Source organism: Chiloscyllium plagiosum, unplaced genomic scaffold (assembly GCF_037043375.1).
Source record: "Chiloscyllium plagiosum isolate Xiang-an unplaced genomic scaffold, Cpla_swu_hap1 HiC_scaffold_47, whole genome shotgun sequence".
In the NCBI taxonomy this organism is placed as follows: domain Eukaryota; kingdom Metazoa; phylum Chordata; class Chondrichthyes; order Orectolobiformes; family Hemiscylliidae; genus Chiloscyllium; species Chiloscyllium plagiosum.
In genome coordinates, this window is record NW_028270185.1 from 17,621,308 (window position 1) to 17,638,705 (window position 17,398).

At 41.9% G+C, this 17,398-nt stretch overlaps 1 protein-coding gene across 15 annotated transcripts in view; it reads left to right on the forward strand.

Moving 5' to 3' along the window:
* The window catches only part of LOC122542710 (ryanodine receptor 1-like), a 404,506-nt gene that overhangs the window by 36,605 nt on the left and 350,503 nt on the right, over positions 1-17,398 (forward strand). For all 15 annotated transcript variants that reach the window (XM_087983940.1, XM_087983944.1, XM_087983942.1 and 12 more), the window contains exons 2-3: positions 9,682-9,801; positions 17,158-17,262. In XM_087983940.1, coding sequence (XP_087840066.1) covers positions 9,682-9,801; positions 17,158-17,262 — 225 coding nt within the window. The remainder of the gene's footprint in view (positions 1-9,681; positions 9,802-17,157; positions 17,263-17,398) is intronic.

Here is a 17,398-nt window from a genome sequence, read left to right on the forward strand (position 1 = left end):
TAGAAACAGACTATTTGGCCCAGTGAGTCCACACTGCCCCTCCAAAAAGCATTCCACCCCAATCATTGTAACCCTGCATTTCCCATGGCTAATCTATCTAGTTTACACATCCCTTGATACTTTGGGCAGTTTTTCATGGCCAGTCCACTAAACCTTGCACACTTTTGGACTGTGGGAGGAAACCTGCGCAGACAGGAGAATGTCGGGGTTTGCAAAAACAGCCGTCCGCGGGTGGAATAGAACCCAGGTCCCTGGCACTGTGAGGCAGTAGTACTAACCACTGAGCTCCCGTGCCGTCCATAGAGTCTAGTAATAGGTTGATGTTTATTTTATTCAAAGGAAAAATAAACTCCTGGCTTGAAGTTATTGCACTTCTTTCAAACAGCCAAATAATTTATGTAATTACAAGTTAATACAAAAGCAAAGTACTTACGCTGAAAGGGAAAAAAAACTCAGCAGGTCAAGTAACATCTGTGGAGAAAACATTGTTAATGTTTCAGGTTGATAACATATCATAGTTCCAAATCAGAATGGTGTGTTGTAAGTGGCTATGTTCCCATGTGTTTGCTGCCCTTGTCCTTCTCTGAGGTAAGGGTTACCTCAGTGTGAGAGTGAGAGTGTGTCGTGTGCTTTTGCGGCTGGTTGATGTTCATGTATCCTGGTGGCTAGTTTTCTGCCTATTTATCCAATGTAGCGTTTGTTACAGTTTTTGCAAGGTATTTTGTAAATGACATTAGTTCTCCTTGTTGTCTATATGGGTTTTTTTCCCCATGGAGTGAACTATTTGAATGTTATTGGAATTGCATTCATCCAGGCAAATGTAGAGTATTCCATCACCTGAGGTGAGTTACATTCCAAGCCTCTGACCTGTTCTTGTGTCCACAGTATTTCAAGGGCAGTCCAGTTCAGCCTGTTGTCTCTAGTGTGCCTCCAGGACATTGCTGATAAGGAATTCAGCAATGGTAATGCCACTGTATATCAATAGGAGATGATTAAATTCTCTCCTATTGGAGATGGTCATTGCCTGATGCTTTTGTAACATAAATGTCACTTGCTATAAATCAGCCTCAAGCCTAAATGTAATTGGACTTGTTATGTATGTCCATGCGCTGCTGCAGTATTTGTAAAGTTGTGAATGCTACTGAATGTTGTACAATAATCCATTAACATCTCGACTTCTGATTCTATGGTGGAGGGAACATGAAATATATGAATTAGCAGTAGTAGGTCTTCTGGACCCTCACGCCTGCTCAGCCATTTTATAAGTTCATTACTAATTTGATTGTACCCTCAATTCTGTCTATACCATTGGAATCCTTGATAGGAATATTTAATGTAACAGCTGAAGATAGTAGGCTAGAATACTGTCCTGAGAGTTACTGCAGTGATGTCCTTCAGTGATGACAAGTGGTATTCCTGTGGGCTGGGCATGATACAAGCCCCTTTTTCCCCTTCAATTTTTCCAAGGCTCCTTGATCTCATACTTGGTCAAAAGCTGTCTTGATGTCAGTGGCAGTCACTGTCATCCCACTTCTGGAACTCAATGCTTTAACCATATTTGCAGCAAGGCTGTAACAATATTAGGAGCTGTAAGTGGCCCGAGTGGAACTCAAACGGAGCGTCAGTGAGCAGGTTATTGCTTTAAGTGTAGCTTGATATCACTCATAATGACATCTTTCATCTTTTGATGCTTTGAGAAAAAGCGGAATTCAATTTGGCCTACTTAGTGTGGGCAGGATGTGCCGAGGGAATGTTCCACATTGCTGGGTAGGTGGCAGAGTTTCTAGCTATACTAGAAAACTCTGCTTTGGGGCACAACTCATTTTAGAACACACAATCTCTCAGCAATAGTACTGATAATCAAGATCAAAAACCTTTGCAATATCCAGTGTTTTCAGCCATGGAGTGAATGAAATTAATTGAAGATTGGCATCTATGATGTTGAGATGGATTACCCTCTCAGTGCCTCCTGACTGAAGATAGTTGCATGTGCTTCAGCCTTGTCTTTCAGCACTGATATGTTAGGTTCTTTCTCCCTCTGGAACTGCTACGTCGGTGACAATAAGATCGGATAGGGTTTTCTCTCTTGATTTTAGACACGGTTTAATAGATGTGTTCTTCAGAAGCTTGGTCAGTAGTGATGCTACTGAGCTGCTATTGGTTATGAACATTGGAGTTTCCAACCTAGAGTTACATCCTCTACCCGTGTGACCAGAGGTGGTCAATTTCAAGCTCATTTTCCAGTGTAAATCCTTTTTGATTTTTCTGAAATCATGGGTCTGTAAAGAGAACAAACCATCTTAAATCTGTTTCTCTGTTTGAGAAACGTGCGGTTTGTCCTGGATGTGATGTCCGCCCATCCCTGCCAGCACTCCTCCATTGTATGCACACTGGAAATGAATTAAACACAATATCAAAGTCATTCCCATCTAGTTAGCTTTTTTTTTAATCTAATCTCCGAAGATACCTGACAATTCATTCACTGAAATGTGCTTAATTGTTTGAAGTTGCAAAACTAGACCTACTCTTGGGGAATAAGGCAGGGCAGGTGACTGAGGTGTCAGTGGGGGAGCACTTTGGGGCCAGCAACCATAATTCTATTTTTTTTTAAAATAGTGATGGAAAAGGATAGATCAGATCTAAAAGTTGAAGTTCTAAATTGGAGAAAGGCCAATTTTGATAGTTTTAGGCAAGAACTTTCGAAAGCTGATTGGAGGCAGATGTTCACAGGTAAAGGGACGACTGGAAAATGGGAAGCCTTCAGAAATGAGATAACGAGAATCCAGAGAAAGTGTATTCCTGTCAAGGTGAAAGGGAAGGCTGGTCGGTATAGGGAATGCTGGATGACTAAAGAAATTGAGGGTTTGGTTAAGAAAAAGGAAGGAAGCATATGTCAGGTATAGACAGGATAGATCGAGTGAATCTTTAGAGTATAAAGAAAGTAGGAGTATACTTTAAGAGGGAAATCAGGAGGGCAAATGGGGACATGAGATAGCTTTGGCAAATAGAATTAAGGAGAATCCAAATGGTTTTTACAAATATATTAAGGACAAAAGGGTAACTAGGGAGAGAATAGGGTCCCTCAAAGATCAGCAAGGCAGCCTTTGTGTGGAGCCACAGAAAATGGGGGAGATACTAAATGAATATTTTGCATCAGTATTTACTGTGGAAAAGGATATGGAAGATATAGACTGTAGGGAAATAGATGGTGACATCTTGCAAAATGTCCAGATTAGAGGAGGAAGTGCTTGATGTCTTGAAATGGTTAAAAGTGGATAAATCCCCAGGATTGATTAGGTGTACCCGAGAATGCTGTGGGAAGCTAGAGAAGTGATTGCTGGGCCTCTTGCTGAGACATGTGTATCATCGATAGTCACAGGTGAGGTGCCGGAAGACTGGAGTTTGGCTAACGTGGTGTCACTGTTTAAGAAGGGCGGTAAAGACAAGTCAGGGATCTATAGACCGGTGACCGGTGGGCAAGTTGTTGGAGGGAATCCTGAGGGACAGGATGTACATGTATTTGGAAAGGCAAGGACTGATTCGGGATAGTCAACATGGCCTTGTACGTGGGAAATCATGTCTCACAAACTTGATTGAGTTTTTTGAAGAAGTAACAAAGAAGATTGAGGGCAGAGCAGTAGATGTGATCTATATGGACTTCAGTAAGGCGTTTGACAAGGTTCCCCATCGGAGACTGATTAGCAAGGTTAGGTCTCATGGAATACAAGGAAAACTAGCCATTTGGATACAGAACTGGCTCAAGGGTAGAAGACTGAGGGTGGTAGTGGAGGGTTGTTTTTCAGACTGGAGGCCTGTGACCAGTGGAGTGCCACAAGGATTGGTGCTGGGCCCTCTACTTTTTGTCATTTACATAAATGATTTGGATGCGAGCATAAGAGGTACAGTTAGTAAGTTTGCAGATGACACCAAAATTGGAGGTGTAGTGGACAGCGAAGAGGATTACCTCAGAATACAACAGGATCTGGACCAGATGGGTCAATGGACTGAGAAATGGCAGATGGAGTTTAATTCAGCCAAATGTGAGGTGCTGCATTTTGGGAAAGCAAATCTTAGCAGGACTTGTACACATAATGGTAAGGTCCTAGGGAGTGTTGGTGAACAAAGAGACCTTTGAGTGCAGGTTCATAGCTCCTTGAAAGTGGAGTCGCTGGTAGATAGGATAGTGAAGAAGGCGTTTGGTATGTTTTCCTTTATTGGTCAGAGTATTGAGTACAGGAGTTGGGAGGTCATGTTGCAGCTGTACAGGACATTGGTTAGGCCACTGTTGGAATATTGCGTGCAGTTCTGGTCTCCTTCCTATCGTTGTGTAACTTGAAAGGGTTCAGAAAAGATTTACAAGGATGTTGCCAAGGTTGGAGGATCTGAGCTACAGGAAGAGGCTGAACAGGCTAGGGCTGTTTTCCCTGGAGCGTCGGAGGTTGAGGGGTGACCTTCTAGAGGTTTACAAAATTGGGGGGCATGGATAGGATAAATAGACAAAATCTTTTCCCTGGGGTCAGGGAGTCCAGAACTAGAGGGCATAAGTTTAGGGTGAGAGGGGAAAGATATAACAGAGACCTAAGGGGCAACTTTTTCACACACAGGGTGGTACGGGTATGGAATGAGCTGCCAGAGGAAGTGGTGGAGGCTGGTACAATTACAGCATTTAAGAGGCATTTGGATGGGTATATGAATAGGAAGGGTTTGGAGGGATATGGGCCGGGTGCTGGCAGGTGGGACTAGATTGGGTTGGGATATCTGGTCGGCATGGACGGGTTGGACCGAAGGGTCTGTTTCCATGCTGTACATCTCTGACTCTGAATCCTTAATTTCACACTTTACACACATTCTGTCTGTTTTTGGGTTTCAAGATTGGTTCATATGCTTTTGCAAATCTGTTGGGGGAGTCAAAAAGAAATACTTTGAGATCCAAAGTAATGAATTCGTCTTTTACCCGAGAAATGCAAAAGATCAGAAATACTCATCATAATAATTTTCACAACATTTTTCGATTCCTGCATTTCTCATCTCTTATGCAAGATGCGTTTTCAATTACTTTTGCTGCACCTGACAAGAAAGAACACATGGAGTCGAGAAATTGGCTTTTGCTGGTACAAATATGTATAGGAAATTGTCCCTAACTCAGAACACATCTTGTCAGCCTTTGCATTGGGCTGTTGAGATGCAGACGCTTGCTGGGCATCCTCCTGCAGCTCACTGCTGATGAGGTTTGCAATTTTTAGATTATTGACAGCAGCACTCGTTCTGGTGGGGATGGAGGGAGGAGTTTGGGAATGGGGTCAAGTGGGAGTTGTGAATCTGGAAGGAGCATATAGGAAAGTACAGTTTACAACACTGAACCTTGTTAACTGATGATTGGTAGCAGTCCTATTTTATGACTGCTGGTTAGGTAGCATATATCAAATTATACATATGAGTGACAAACCTAATGGATTAAGAGGTATCATAAGTGCACTGTTTCTCTCTCTCTTTCTTTCTTTCTTTCTTTCTTTCTTTCTTTCTTTCTTTCTTTCTTTCCCCCCCCCCCCAACCCTCCTTACCCCCGCTTGCTTATATTATAGAATCTTGACCATTAAACTCCTTTTTTTTAAAAGAAAAATAAAACTTGTTTGACTGTGTTGTAGGTGTTCCTGTTCTGGGTCAGAATGCATGCATAAATGAAGTCTGCCATATTGCATGCTTTTGTTCCCCTTTTTATACCTGAGATGGATACAGCATTATCAGATTTCTTGGCCACCGTGCAGCTGCTACTTTTAAAAGCCTGCAGCTGCTGAAAGAGCTAGATGCAGACCAAATGTGGGAAAAGATTGAAATAGAAGGAGCAGCAACACTGAGTCAGCAGTAGTGAGAGCTCTCAAGAGTCTGATATATTTCTATGAATATTCTACATAGGCAGTAAAAGAATTTGCAGGGCTAGCATTTCCATTTTGCTGAATAATTATCCAGTGTTGGAAACTGTAATGAATTTGTGAAGTTGTCCCATGTAAGTGACATTGCAAGCACCCATGTACTTCCTGATTTTAACTGCTGGAACCACCAACTCCTCCATTTGTACCATGGTAGAAAGAGAGATTTGATTTGCAACTTGATGCTGACTTACGTGACCTCAGGATATCCTGGAGCATTCTACAGCCAAAGCACTACTTTTGAAGTGTAGTGACTACTAAACTGTAGAAAATTGCACAGACCACTTATATTCAGCAAGGTCATACAAAGCTTCACAATGTAAAAATGGCCAGATAATCTGACTTTCAGTGATATTGATTTGAGGGATAAATGTTAGTCAGCATATAGAAGAATACTTTCTTGATAGTGTCACGGGATCATTTACACTTGCCTGAGAGAGTCTGTATCATTTGCATTTCTCGCACTGCCATCTTGCAATACATCAAGCAACAACCTAGATTGTGGTCTGGTATTCAGGAGAAGAATGATAGAGGAAGATGTATTTTGTATGCAGTCAGTGTAGACTTCATCTTTCCATGTTATGGAAAAGATGAATAAGTTGGAAGAGGCAGCAAAGCAGTGTGCCAACCATGCTGTGTACTCCTGTGATGTGAATGACATTGCTCCTAGATAACATTCAAGTGGTAAAAGCAAAATATTGGAGATGCCAGAAACCTAAAATAATAACACGAAGTTCTGGTGAAAGTCAGCAGAACTGCCTGTCTTTGGAGGGAGAAATCAAGTTAACATTTTTGAGTGCAGAATGATTCCTTTTCAGAACACCATGACAATATTCATGCTGAGATTGATCAAGTCTTGCTGAATGCAGACATGGACTGTTTTATTATATGTTGAGCTGTGAATGGGACTAAAGACTCAGTGACTACCTATTTGTCATTGCAATGAGAGAAATTAAGTATTTTAGGTTAAGATTAGGTCACTGGCATGAGCTCTGCTTTCTGATATCTAGAGATAGACAAAATTGACATTTAAAAGGTCAATTGTCTATCTCCCCGACCGTTAATCCGCTGTCTATGGCCACCAGCTTTCTGGTTAGAGAATTGATCAGAAAGAGATACATCTGTGTAGTTTCTTTGTCAGATATCTGTCCCTAAATCAACATTATTAAACAGTCAGTCAGGCCACGAGCCATGTGCCCTTTGTATGCAAGCTGGAAGCTGTGTTTTTCTAATTATAATAGTGAGTACATAGAACATAGAACATAGAAGAATACAGCGCAGTACAGGCCCTTGGGCCCTCGATGTTGCGCCGATCCAAGCCCACCTAAACTACACTAACCCACTATCCTCCATATACCTATCCAGTGCCCTCTTAAATGCCCATAAAGAGGGAGAGTCCACCACTGTTACTGGCAGGGCATTCCATGAACTAACGACTCGCTGAGTGAAGAACCTACCCCTAACATCAGTCCTATATCTACCCCCCCCTTAATTTAAAGCTATGCCCCCTTGTAATACCCGACTCAATACGCGGGAAAAGGTTCATACTGTCGACCCTATCTAACCCCCTAATCATCTTGTACACCTCAATCAAGTCACCCCTAAACCTTCTTTTCTCTAGTGAAAACAGCCCCAAGTGCCTCAGTCTTTCCTCATACGATTTTCCTTCCATACCAGGCACCATCCTGGTAAACCTCCTCTGCACCCGTTCCAATGCCTCCACATCCTTCCTATAGTATGGCGACCAAAACTGCACACAATATTCCAGATGCGGCCGTACCAGAGTCTTATACAACTGCATCATGACCTCAGGACTCCGGAACTCAATTCCTCTACCAATAAAAGCCAGTACGCCATATGCCTTCCTCACCGCACTATTTACCTGGGTGGCAACTTTCAGAGATCTGTGTACATGGACACCAAGATCCCTCTGCTCATCCACACTACCAAGTATCCGACCATTAGCCCAGTACCCCATCTTTTTGTTATTCTTCCCAAAGTGAATCACCTCGCACTTAGCTACATTGAATTCCATCTGCCACCTTTCTGCCCAGCTCTGCAGCTTCTCTATATCCTGCTGTAACCTGCCACATGCTTCCTCACTGTCAACAACTCCTCCGACTTTCGTATCATCCGCAAACTTGCTCACCCAACCTTCTAACCCCTCTTCCAGGTCATTTATAAAAATGACAAACAGCAATGGTCCCAAAACAGATCCTTGCGGAACACCGCTAGTGACGGCACTCCATGAAGAAACTTTGCCATCAACTACTACCCTCTGTCTTCTTCCATCCAGCCAATTCCTAATCCAAACCTCCAACTCACCCTCAATGCCATATCTCCGTATTTTCTGCAAGTACTGCGAGTACTGTAACTTGCAGTGAAAGTTGTGGGAAGATGTATACATTTGCTCAAAATTTGGAATGATTTTGATAATGGGGAGAAACTGTTTGCCTGAGAGGAGGATGAATAACCAGAGCACACATTGAGAAATTACGAAGAACCAAAGGGGTGAATTTTATTTTTATAATCTGGAATGAGCTGGCTGAAACAGTGATGGAATAGTGATCAGGGATCATCCCAGGCCTTGAATGATGTGGGCTTTGATGAGAATTGTGAGAAGTCAATCAAGACCTTTCTTGATAGAGTGAGCTAATGGGTGTAGTGTACTTCTGTGTTGATTAGTTTGTTAATGTAGCCAGGAAGCTTGTCATCAGTAGCTATGAGTCAAGTGGTAGACATGTTTCTATATGGCATCATCCTGTGAATTGCATTCCTGTCATGTACACACATGGCAAACATGTCTTAAAATCTAAGGGATATAGTCGTTAGTTAAGTGAGACACCCCTCAGTCAGAGGGCTCCAGCACAGTAAGGCAATGACAGCCTTCTCTCTCTGCTCCACCTCCCCAAAAAAAACACTTCTCAATCCAGAAGCCTGGGCACAGTTATTCAACCGGTCAGGGCTGTTATACTCAGGATATTCTTCTCTATTGGATGAGTAGTCAGGAACCCTTTCCAAGCTACTGTCTTTCCTCAAGCTTTGAATATTGTATCCAAGCTTCATCTTATAGGTATTTTTTTAATCAACCTGTACAGGGATGTTATGGCACATCTCTGGAGCTAATGGGATTTAAACTCAGGTTATCTGGCTCAGATATTAACATAGCACCATGAGCCCTCCAGCTGCGCTTCTAACCTAAAGCGTGAGGAGAAAAGTGCTGGTGACTATTCTGCCTTGGGTTGGATGGAGATCCAGCGCAGGCTTTTTTAAAGTTTTGTGGACCAAAAAGAGCAGGGGTAATTCCAGCTATTTCTCATGTCAGCCTCTGCCATTTGATTTCCCAATCCAGGTGCATATGGAAGCTGCACGAATAAAGTAAGTTAGCAGTCGGTTGTGTGGTTACTATCATTTGTGTGATATTTCATAGCCGCAAATGTTGATCAGGCCTTTCAGCAATGAGTTTAAGGAAATGATAGAAAAAGCTACAACCATGGAAGATGTGACATTTTAAAAAAATGTCTAAAGACACTACCTTAGAACTGTACAATTTAACTTTGCCTAGATTCAGCAATTATCAGACCAAAACCACCTACAAAATTTGCTTTGTGCCACCTTAGCTATAGGTTTACTTGCCAAACAGACAGGAAGCTTATTTTTTGAGTTTCATACCTTTTACCTAAAATATTGTAAAAATATTGGCTTATAGTGTAAAAATATTCACTAACCTGGTTCATTTTCTTTTGTTTGAAAGGATGATCAAGTGGTTCTTCAGTGCACTACGAGCATTGTCAAAGCACAGATTAAGCTCTGCCTTTCTGCTGAAGGATTTGGAAATCGGCTTTGCTTCCTTGAAGCAACATCAAATGCAAAGGTATTTCGTTCTCTAAAATAAACATACTTATCCTGAAATTTTCCCCAGTGCATAATTGCAGTTTTTGGGCTGCAGTTCCGACACTGCTTTCTCTTCACCGATACTGCCTGACCTGCTGAGCTTTTCCAGTAATGTCTAATTTTGTTTCTGATTTCCAGCATCTGCAGTTTGGTTTTAGTATTAGAACAGGGTGGGCACTTCTTTTTTCCAAGAGAAATTATTAATTTATCATGGGCCTTTGCCAATCATACCGTGTGAATTTCCTCAATTATTTGTGCTACTGCAAAATATGGCTACCAAAACCATAATTAGCTCATTGCTATAATTCCATCCCCCACAAATTTCCACTATGTGTGTTCTGAATAGGTGCAAGTTCATGCAGAAAATTTTAATTTTACTTGGATCCAAAGTCACTATTCATTTCTTAATTTTTTTTGTGATGATTTCTGTTTCTATTTCTTTTCCTTTTTCTCTTTACCAAGTTCTGCAGTTTTTTTCTACATTTTTAAATCATTTATAGTTTCCATATCTGGTGATAGGCTAGTCACCAATATCCACTTCAAACCCACTAACTCCCACAGTTATTTGGACGATACATCCTCACACCCCACTTTGTGTAAAGACTCCTCCATTCCTTTCTTTCAGTTTCTCTACCTCTGTCACATCATAGTGGGTGGCACAGTGGTTAGCACTGCTGCCTCACAGCGCCAGAGACCCGGGTTCAATTCCCGCCTCAGGCGACTGACTGACTGTGTGGAGTTTGCACGTTCTCCCCGTGTCTGCATGGGTTTCCTACGGGTGCTCCGGTTTCCTCCCACAGTCCAAAGATGTGCAGGTCAGGTGAATTGGCCATGCTAAATTGCCTGTAGTGTCAGGTAAGGGGTAAATGTAGGGGTATGGGTGGGTTGCACTTCGGCGGGTCGGTGTGGACTTGTTGGGCCGAAGGGCCTGTTTCCACACTAAGTAATCTAATCTAATCTAATCTAATCTGATGATGCCAGCTTCTCCAGTGGACCTTTTGAAATGTCCATCTTCCTCAACCAAAGATCCTCCACCACCATGGTAGATAAGGCTGTCAGCCTTGTTGGACCCATCTCTCACACTTCTGTCCTTGCCCCTTCTCTTCCCTTCCCTCCCACAACACCTACAGGGTTCCCCTCGTCCTCACTTGCCACTCCACCAGAATCCACATCTGAACGATCATTAGCTGCCTTTTCCATTACCTCAGTGGGATGCCACCACCAGACATGTTCCCCTCCCCTCTCTCTAGTCAGCCTTCTGTCAGGACCTTTCCCTCCAGGTCATCTTGGCCTACCCTCCTCCACTCCCAACAGCTCCCCCCACTCCCAAGGCGTCTTCCAACTTGCAGAAGGTGCAACACCTGCCTGTTTATTTCCTCCTTCCTCAATCCAAGGCACTAGTTACATATTCCAGGTGAAGCAGTGATTTACCTGCAGTTCACTCAATCTAGTCTACTGTATCTGTTGCTCACAAAATGGTTTCTCTACATTGGAGAGGCAAAACGCAGCCTGAGTGATTACTTTGCAAAACGCCTATGTTCTGTCTGTAGAAATGACCCAAAGCATCCAGTTGCTTTTCACTTCAACACACCACCGTATTCCCTGACCAACGTTTCTATGAACTCCAGCAAAGCTCAGCACAAGATGGAAGAACAGCACCTTATTTTCCACCTGAGGACCTGCACGACTGAAAATCTAGTTCAATAATTTTTAGGGACTGAGCACTTTCTTCCATATCTTTCTCCCAACCCATACATACCAAGTGTTGTCACCACATGGGCTGTTACCACAACCAATCCATTGTGAGCTACAAATCGTCCTCATTAGCAGCTATTGATTCTCCCAGGCTGGCCATTATCTATACCTTTTGCCCAATTGCTGTTCTTTCTCTCTCACTGGGCTTAATCTCTTCCAATCATTTACTCTTTCACCCCTCTCCTCACCTCATTTTCAGTATTATGTTAAACATTTCCTAGCTGCAATTAGCTTTGAAGAGGGTTCACTGAACTGAAAAGTTAACTCCGCTTTCTCCTGAAGAGATGCTCTCAGACCTGCTGACTTTCTCCAACAACGTCCTTTCTTTTTTACCCTCCCCCACCCCATTCGTCACCTTTTCTTAGATCACAACACAAGATTGAATGTGTTACTTTTACCAATTTTAACACTCTTTTTATACTGAAGATTCTTTTTTTTAAAGCAAAGATGTTGCCTCCTGGGATATCTGGCTGGCATGGACGAGTTGGACTGAAGGGTCTGTTTCCGTGCTGTACATATCTATGACTCTATGATAATTGCTTTTGAGATACAGTTTGGATGAGAAAATACCATTATCTGGAACTGAAGGACAAAGAGAACAATTGTGAATTTACATTATAACATCATGGTTGAGTCGGAAGTACCTGAAATTACTTTTGCTGTTTTCCATGACAACTAGAATTAAAATTCAGGCTTGTTTGGCTGAATGTGGGACACTCATTACTGAAAAGTGGAACAAAAGAACATTCATAGCAGTCTATGAAAAGATACTGGCATAATGTAGGTTTTCCCAAAAGAATCTCCAATGTAGATTACCTAAACTCTTATGCTTCTAAGGATCTTAGGAACATCGGAGCAGGTAGGTCTATCTATCTTAGCATGCAATAAGGCCATTGCTGAACTTCTACATAAACAACTTTCCCACTGTATGACTACACCCCTTGATTCTTTGTTATAGAAGTTTATAGAATAGAATAAGGCCCTTCAGCCCATTTAGTCTGCACTGGTCAAAAACAAGCACCCAACTATTTTAATCCCACTTTCAGCACTTGGCACATAACTGTATGCCTTGACAACGTATGTATCTAAATACTGCTAAACTGTTATGAGGGTTTCTGCATCTACCAATCTTACACCCACCACTGAGTGGAGAAAAAAGTTTCCTCCCATCCTTTCTAAACCTCCTGCCCCTTACTATAAATCATGACCCCAGTCATTGATCCCTCCACTAAGAGGGGGTGGGGAGAGGGGGAGAGAGAGAGAATTCCTTTTCTGTGTATCCTACCTATGCCTCTCGTAATTTAATGCTTCTCAATCACGGTGGCATGGTGGCTCAGTGGTTAGCACTGCTACATGAGTGCCAGGGACCCGCATTCGATTCCAGCCTTGGGTGACTGGAATTGGCATGTTCCGAACCTGCATGGATTTCCTCCTACGTTCAAAGATGTGCAGGTTAGGTGGATTGGCCATGATAAAAATGGGATTGTGGGATTACTGGGATCAGGTAGGGGACTGGGATTTAAGTGGGATGCTTTTTAGAGGGTTGATGTAGACTCAGTGGTCCAAATGGCCCCACTCAGCACTGTAAGGGTTCTGTGTTGCCCCCTCAGTCTCCTCAGCTCCAAGAAAAGCAACCCAATCTATTCACTTTGTAATTAAAGCTCTGTAGTCCAGGCAAGTCATGGTAAATCTCCTCCACACCCCCTCCAGTGTAACCACAACCTTCCTATCATTGGATTCAGAACTCTAGCTGTGGCCTAACCAACATTGTATACAGTTCCAGCATACCCTCCCTGCTGTTAAACTCTAAGCCTGGGCTACTAAAGGCAATCTACCTGTCCTGCAAAAGGAACTGATTGAATTGTATACCAAGGTCCCTCTGACGCTGTGTGCATCTAAGGGTCCTAGCAGTCGTCATGTATTCCCTTGCCTTATTCTTTTCTGTTCAAGTGCACCACTTCTCAGTTATCCAGATTGAATTCCATTTGCCATTGATCAGTCCATCTGACCAGTATGTTTGTATCCTCCTGTAACCTTAAGGCTATCATCCTCACTCTGATCCCCACCAATTTTTGTATCATCTACAAACCTACAGATCAATCCTTCTACATTTATGAAATTGTTTATATATAATCACAAATAGCAAGGGCCCCAACACTGCAAAAAAAACTCACTGGACACACCTCTCAACCAGCACCCTCTACTTCTTCCACTCAGCGAATTTTGGATCCAAATAGCCAAATTTCCTTGGATCCATAGGCTTTTATCTTCGCTAACAGTCTCCCATCTGGGACTTTATCAGCAGCCTTGCTGACATCCAAGTATACAACAATGAATGCATTTCCATTACCTCCACACCTTGTCAGACAAGACAAAATCATGCTGACTGTTCATGATTAATTCTTGCTTCTCTAGATGCAGATTAATTCCGTCCCTCAAACTTGCTTCCAATAGTTTCCCCATCAGTGAGGTTAGACGAGCCTTCGACTTCCTGGTTTACCCTTTGTTCCCTTCTTGAATAAAATGGCTGTTCTCCAGTCATTTGGCATTGCTTGTGGCCCTGGAGGAATTGAAATTAATTACCAGAGCCCCTGCCAATTCCTTCCTTGCTTCACACAACAGCTTGCGATACATTTCATTTAGCCTTTGAGATTCACCTACTTTTAAGCTTGCCAAGCCACTCCTAAACTCCTTTTTGTCGATGCTACTTTCTTTCAGGATATCACAGTCCTTCTCACTGGTTTCTGTACCCTCCCTCTCATCAGTGAGTACCAACACAAAATATTAAGACCTTACCAGCTCCACACACTCTTTACTATTGTCATCATTGGTGGACCCAACTCTCTTCCTAATTAAACATTTATCCTTAAAGTTCTGGAAAAATAAAATAAGATTTTCCTTTATTTCACCTTGTTGTTCTTGTGTGCCCCCTTTTTGGTTCCCTACCTTTTTTAAGTTTCCCTTGCATACTCTGTACTCCCCCAGGGCTTCTATTATTTTGAGAACTCCGTATCAGCCATAAGTCTCCCTTTTTTTCCTCTTTACCCAATTCTGTCTATTCTTTGTTATCCAGGGATCACATGATTTGTTGGTTGCACCCTTTGTCTTTCTTGGAACTTGTTGGCCCTGTACCCTCCCTGTTTCCCTTCATGAATGCATCCCACTGTCCTGACACTAACTTACCTAAAAGTATCATCTCTTGGTCTGCTCTGGTCAAATTATAACTGATCTTATTAAATCAGTCTTGAATGTAATGGAACTTTGATTGCTGTCTGCAAAATACTTCAACATAAACTTAAGCCCAGGTCTATCTGCCTTGAGAATAGTCTTTTACATTGCTTAAAAAGTTCTCCTGAATGCATTTTAAGAATTTTATTCCCTCTAAACCTTTCACACTATGACAACCCCAGTTAAAATTGGGGAAGGTGAAATCCCCTACTGTAACTACCCTCTTTGTTTTGCACGTGTCTAAAATTTGCTTACACGTCTGTTCTTTCTCTCTGACCGTTGGGGCCCTATAATACTGCTTTTTTTGGTTTTTAATTTCTGCGTGCATGCATACATTTGAAGAGCGTTGTAAGATTTCTTCTCTCTATACTGCTGTAATTGATTCTCTGATCAATAGTGTGTTATTCCCTCCTCTTTTACCTCTTTATCTGTTCATGCTTGAAGACTCTATGAATTGACCAGCTGGAGTTATAGAATCATTGTAATTTACATTACAGAAGAGACTAATTCAGCCCATTGATTGCCTCCTCCAAGTGAAGCAATCCAGTCAGTCCTATCTCCCCACATGATCCCTGTAAGTTTACTACACGTGCCCATCCAATTCCTTTTGAAGTCTTTGTTTGTTTCCCCTGTCACACGCTAGTGGGCAGCAAGTCCCTGTTTGAAACCACTTGCTGCATTGGGAAAAAATGTCTTGCTGCATTTTCCCTGGCATCTCTTTTTAATTAAATCTTAGAATTGTGTACAATGTACCACCAGCTAATGGGAAGAGGCTTTCCTTGGCTGGAAGGTTCTGACATATTTACTTTACGCATAGTTGCAGACCCATAATGTTCACACAATTCATTCTCTTTCCCCTTGCCAGCACTGCAAATTGGAAAGTCTAAAGAATCTGACTTCTAAATGCTTTACATGCACCACATCCTACCCTGCCTGAGCAGCCGGCCTCTTGTAACAATGTTGCATCAGAGACTGAGGCTTGCACCGCAGCAGTACTGCAGTCTGGCAGACAAGATAGGTCCTTTTTCAAAGAGCTGAAAATGTGTTGCTGGAAAAGCGCAGCAGGTCAGGCAGCATCCAGCATCCAGCCCTTCTTCAGGAACTTATGCCCGAAACGTTGATTCTCCTGTTCCCTGGATGCTGCCTGACCTGCTGCGCTTTTCCAGCAACACATTTTCAGCTCTGATCTCCAGCATCTGCAGACCTCACTTTCTCCTTTTTCAAAGAGGTCAAGGGAGTTCAATTCCAGTGCTTTCAATGGCCACCTCTGCCCCAATCTGTCGTCTCGATCATTCCCAAATTGAGAGAGGTCTTGGCTCATCCCCTATCCAACAAGAAAGCTTGTTCCTCCTGTTGCCCGCTGGAAAGTTAATTGCAGCGAAGGCATGCAGAAGCTCTAAAGTGATTGTTAAGGCCCTTAATTGGTCAATTAATTGGCAGTGGGAGGGGAGAATCTACCATTTCCTGCTCTTTGTCTTTAAGCCAATGTTTTATCTGTTTGGTTTAGTACTCTGATTATATTGCAAGACATTAATGCTGTATATCTACTTGCATAAATTCTGTTCACACTAGTCACAAAACATTAATTTTTTTTTAATCAATTGGAATCCACTTTGAAAACTTTAGTCAGTGTTTTTAAGTGGACTTCATTTGTACACTGGATTGCCATTTTGGTTTTATTTTATGTAAACTTAGGGATATTATGTTTTTAAATATTTATATTTTGCATATTTCATACAAGTGACCAAAGCTGATCCAAGTGACCAGATTGATATATAGAAGATATTAATCAGGTAGTTTAAACCTGTTGAGGTATATCTTTAATATGTTTGTTTGTTCTCTCTCCATCATTAGAGCAGGGGTGATGCAGTCCTCATGTGATTCAGCTTTGTTCTGTTAGTTTTGAGGTAGCTACCATGTCACATGTTTGCAAATTCTTCTGTAGTGTAATATTGCCACCAAAATTTCAGTTGTATGCTAAATCAACCTATGCATTTTTCTGTTAACAATTTGAGATTTGATTTTTATCTACTATGTAAGCGAATATACTTAAAATACACCTGTAATTCAAAAAAACCAAAATCTTCTCAATGACATTCTTGACAGTATGCAAAATTATATGAATGGAGTTTAGGTGTTTTACCCATTGTGCTTTTCCCACAGTAATTGGTATGCTCCTGTTTGACCATGGAAGATTTTTATAAAAGTATAAAAGCAAGATAAGGAATAAATGTCTTTAAAGATCCAAATTATTGTTAATTTTATGCAAGTAACCTGACAATCATGGAATTGAATCTCCATTAAAATGAGTGGTGTAAAGTACAGTAGACTCACATTTCCTTTCTATTTGCAGAATGTGCCTCCAGACCTTGCAATTTGCAGCTTTGTGCTGGAGCAGTCACTCTCTGTGCGAGCCCTGCAAGAGATGTTGGCCAACACAGTTGAAAAGGGCAATGAGGTAGGTTTGCAAAATAAAGTTTTGGATGGGGTAAAATCAAATTTATTAAGCATTTTAACTCCGTGCCAATTTATTTGGAACATGTCTTGCTCTGAATCAGCAATTTTGAGTTTGTCTTGAAGCTAGTAAAATTATT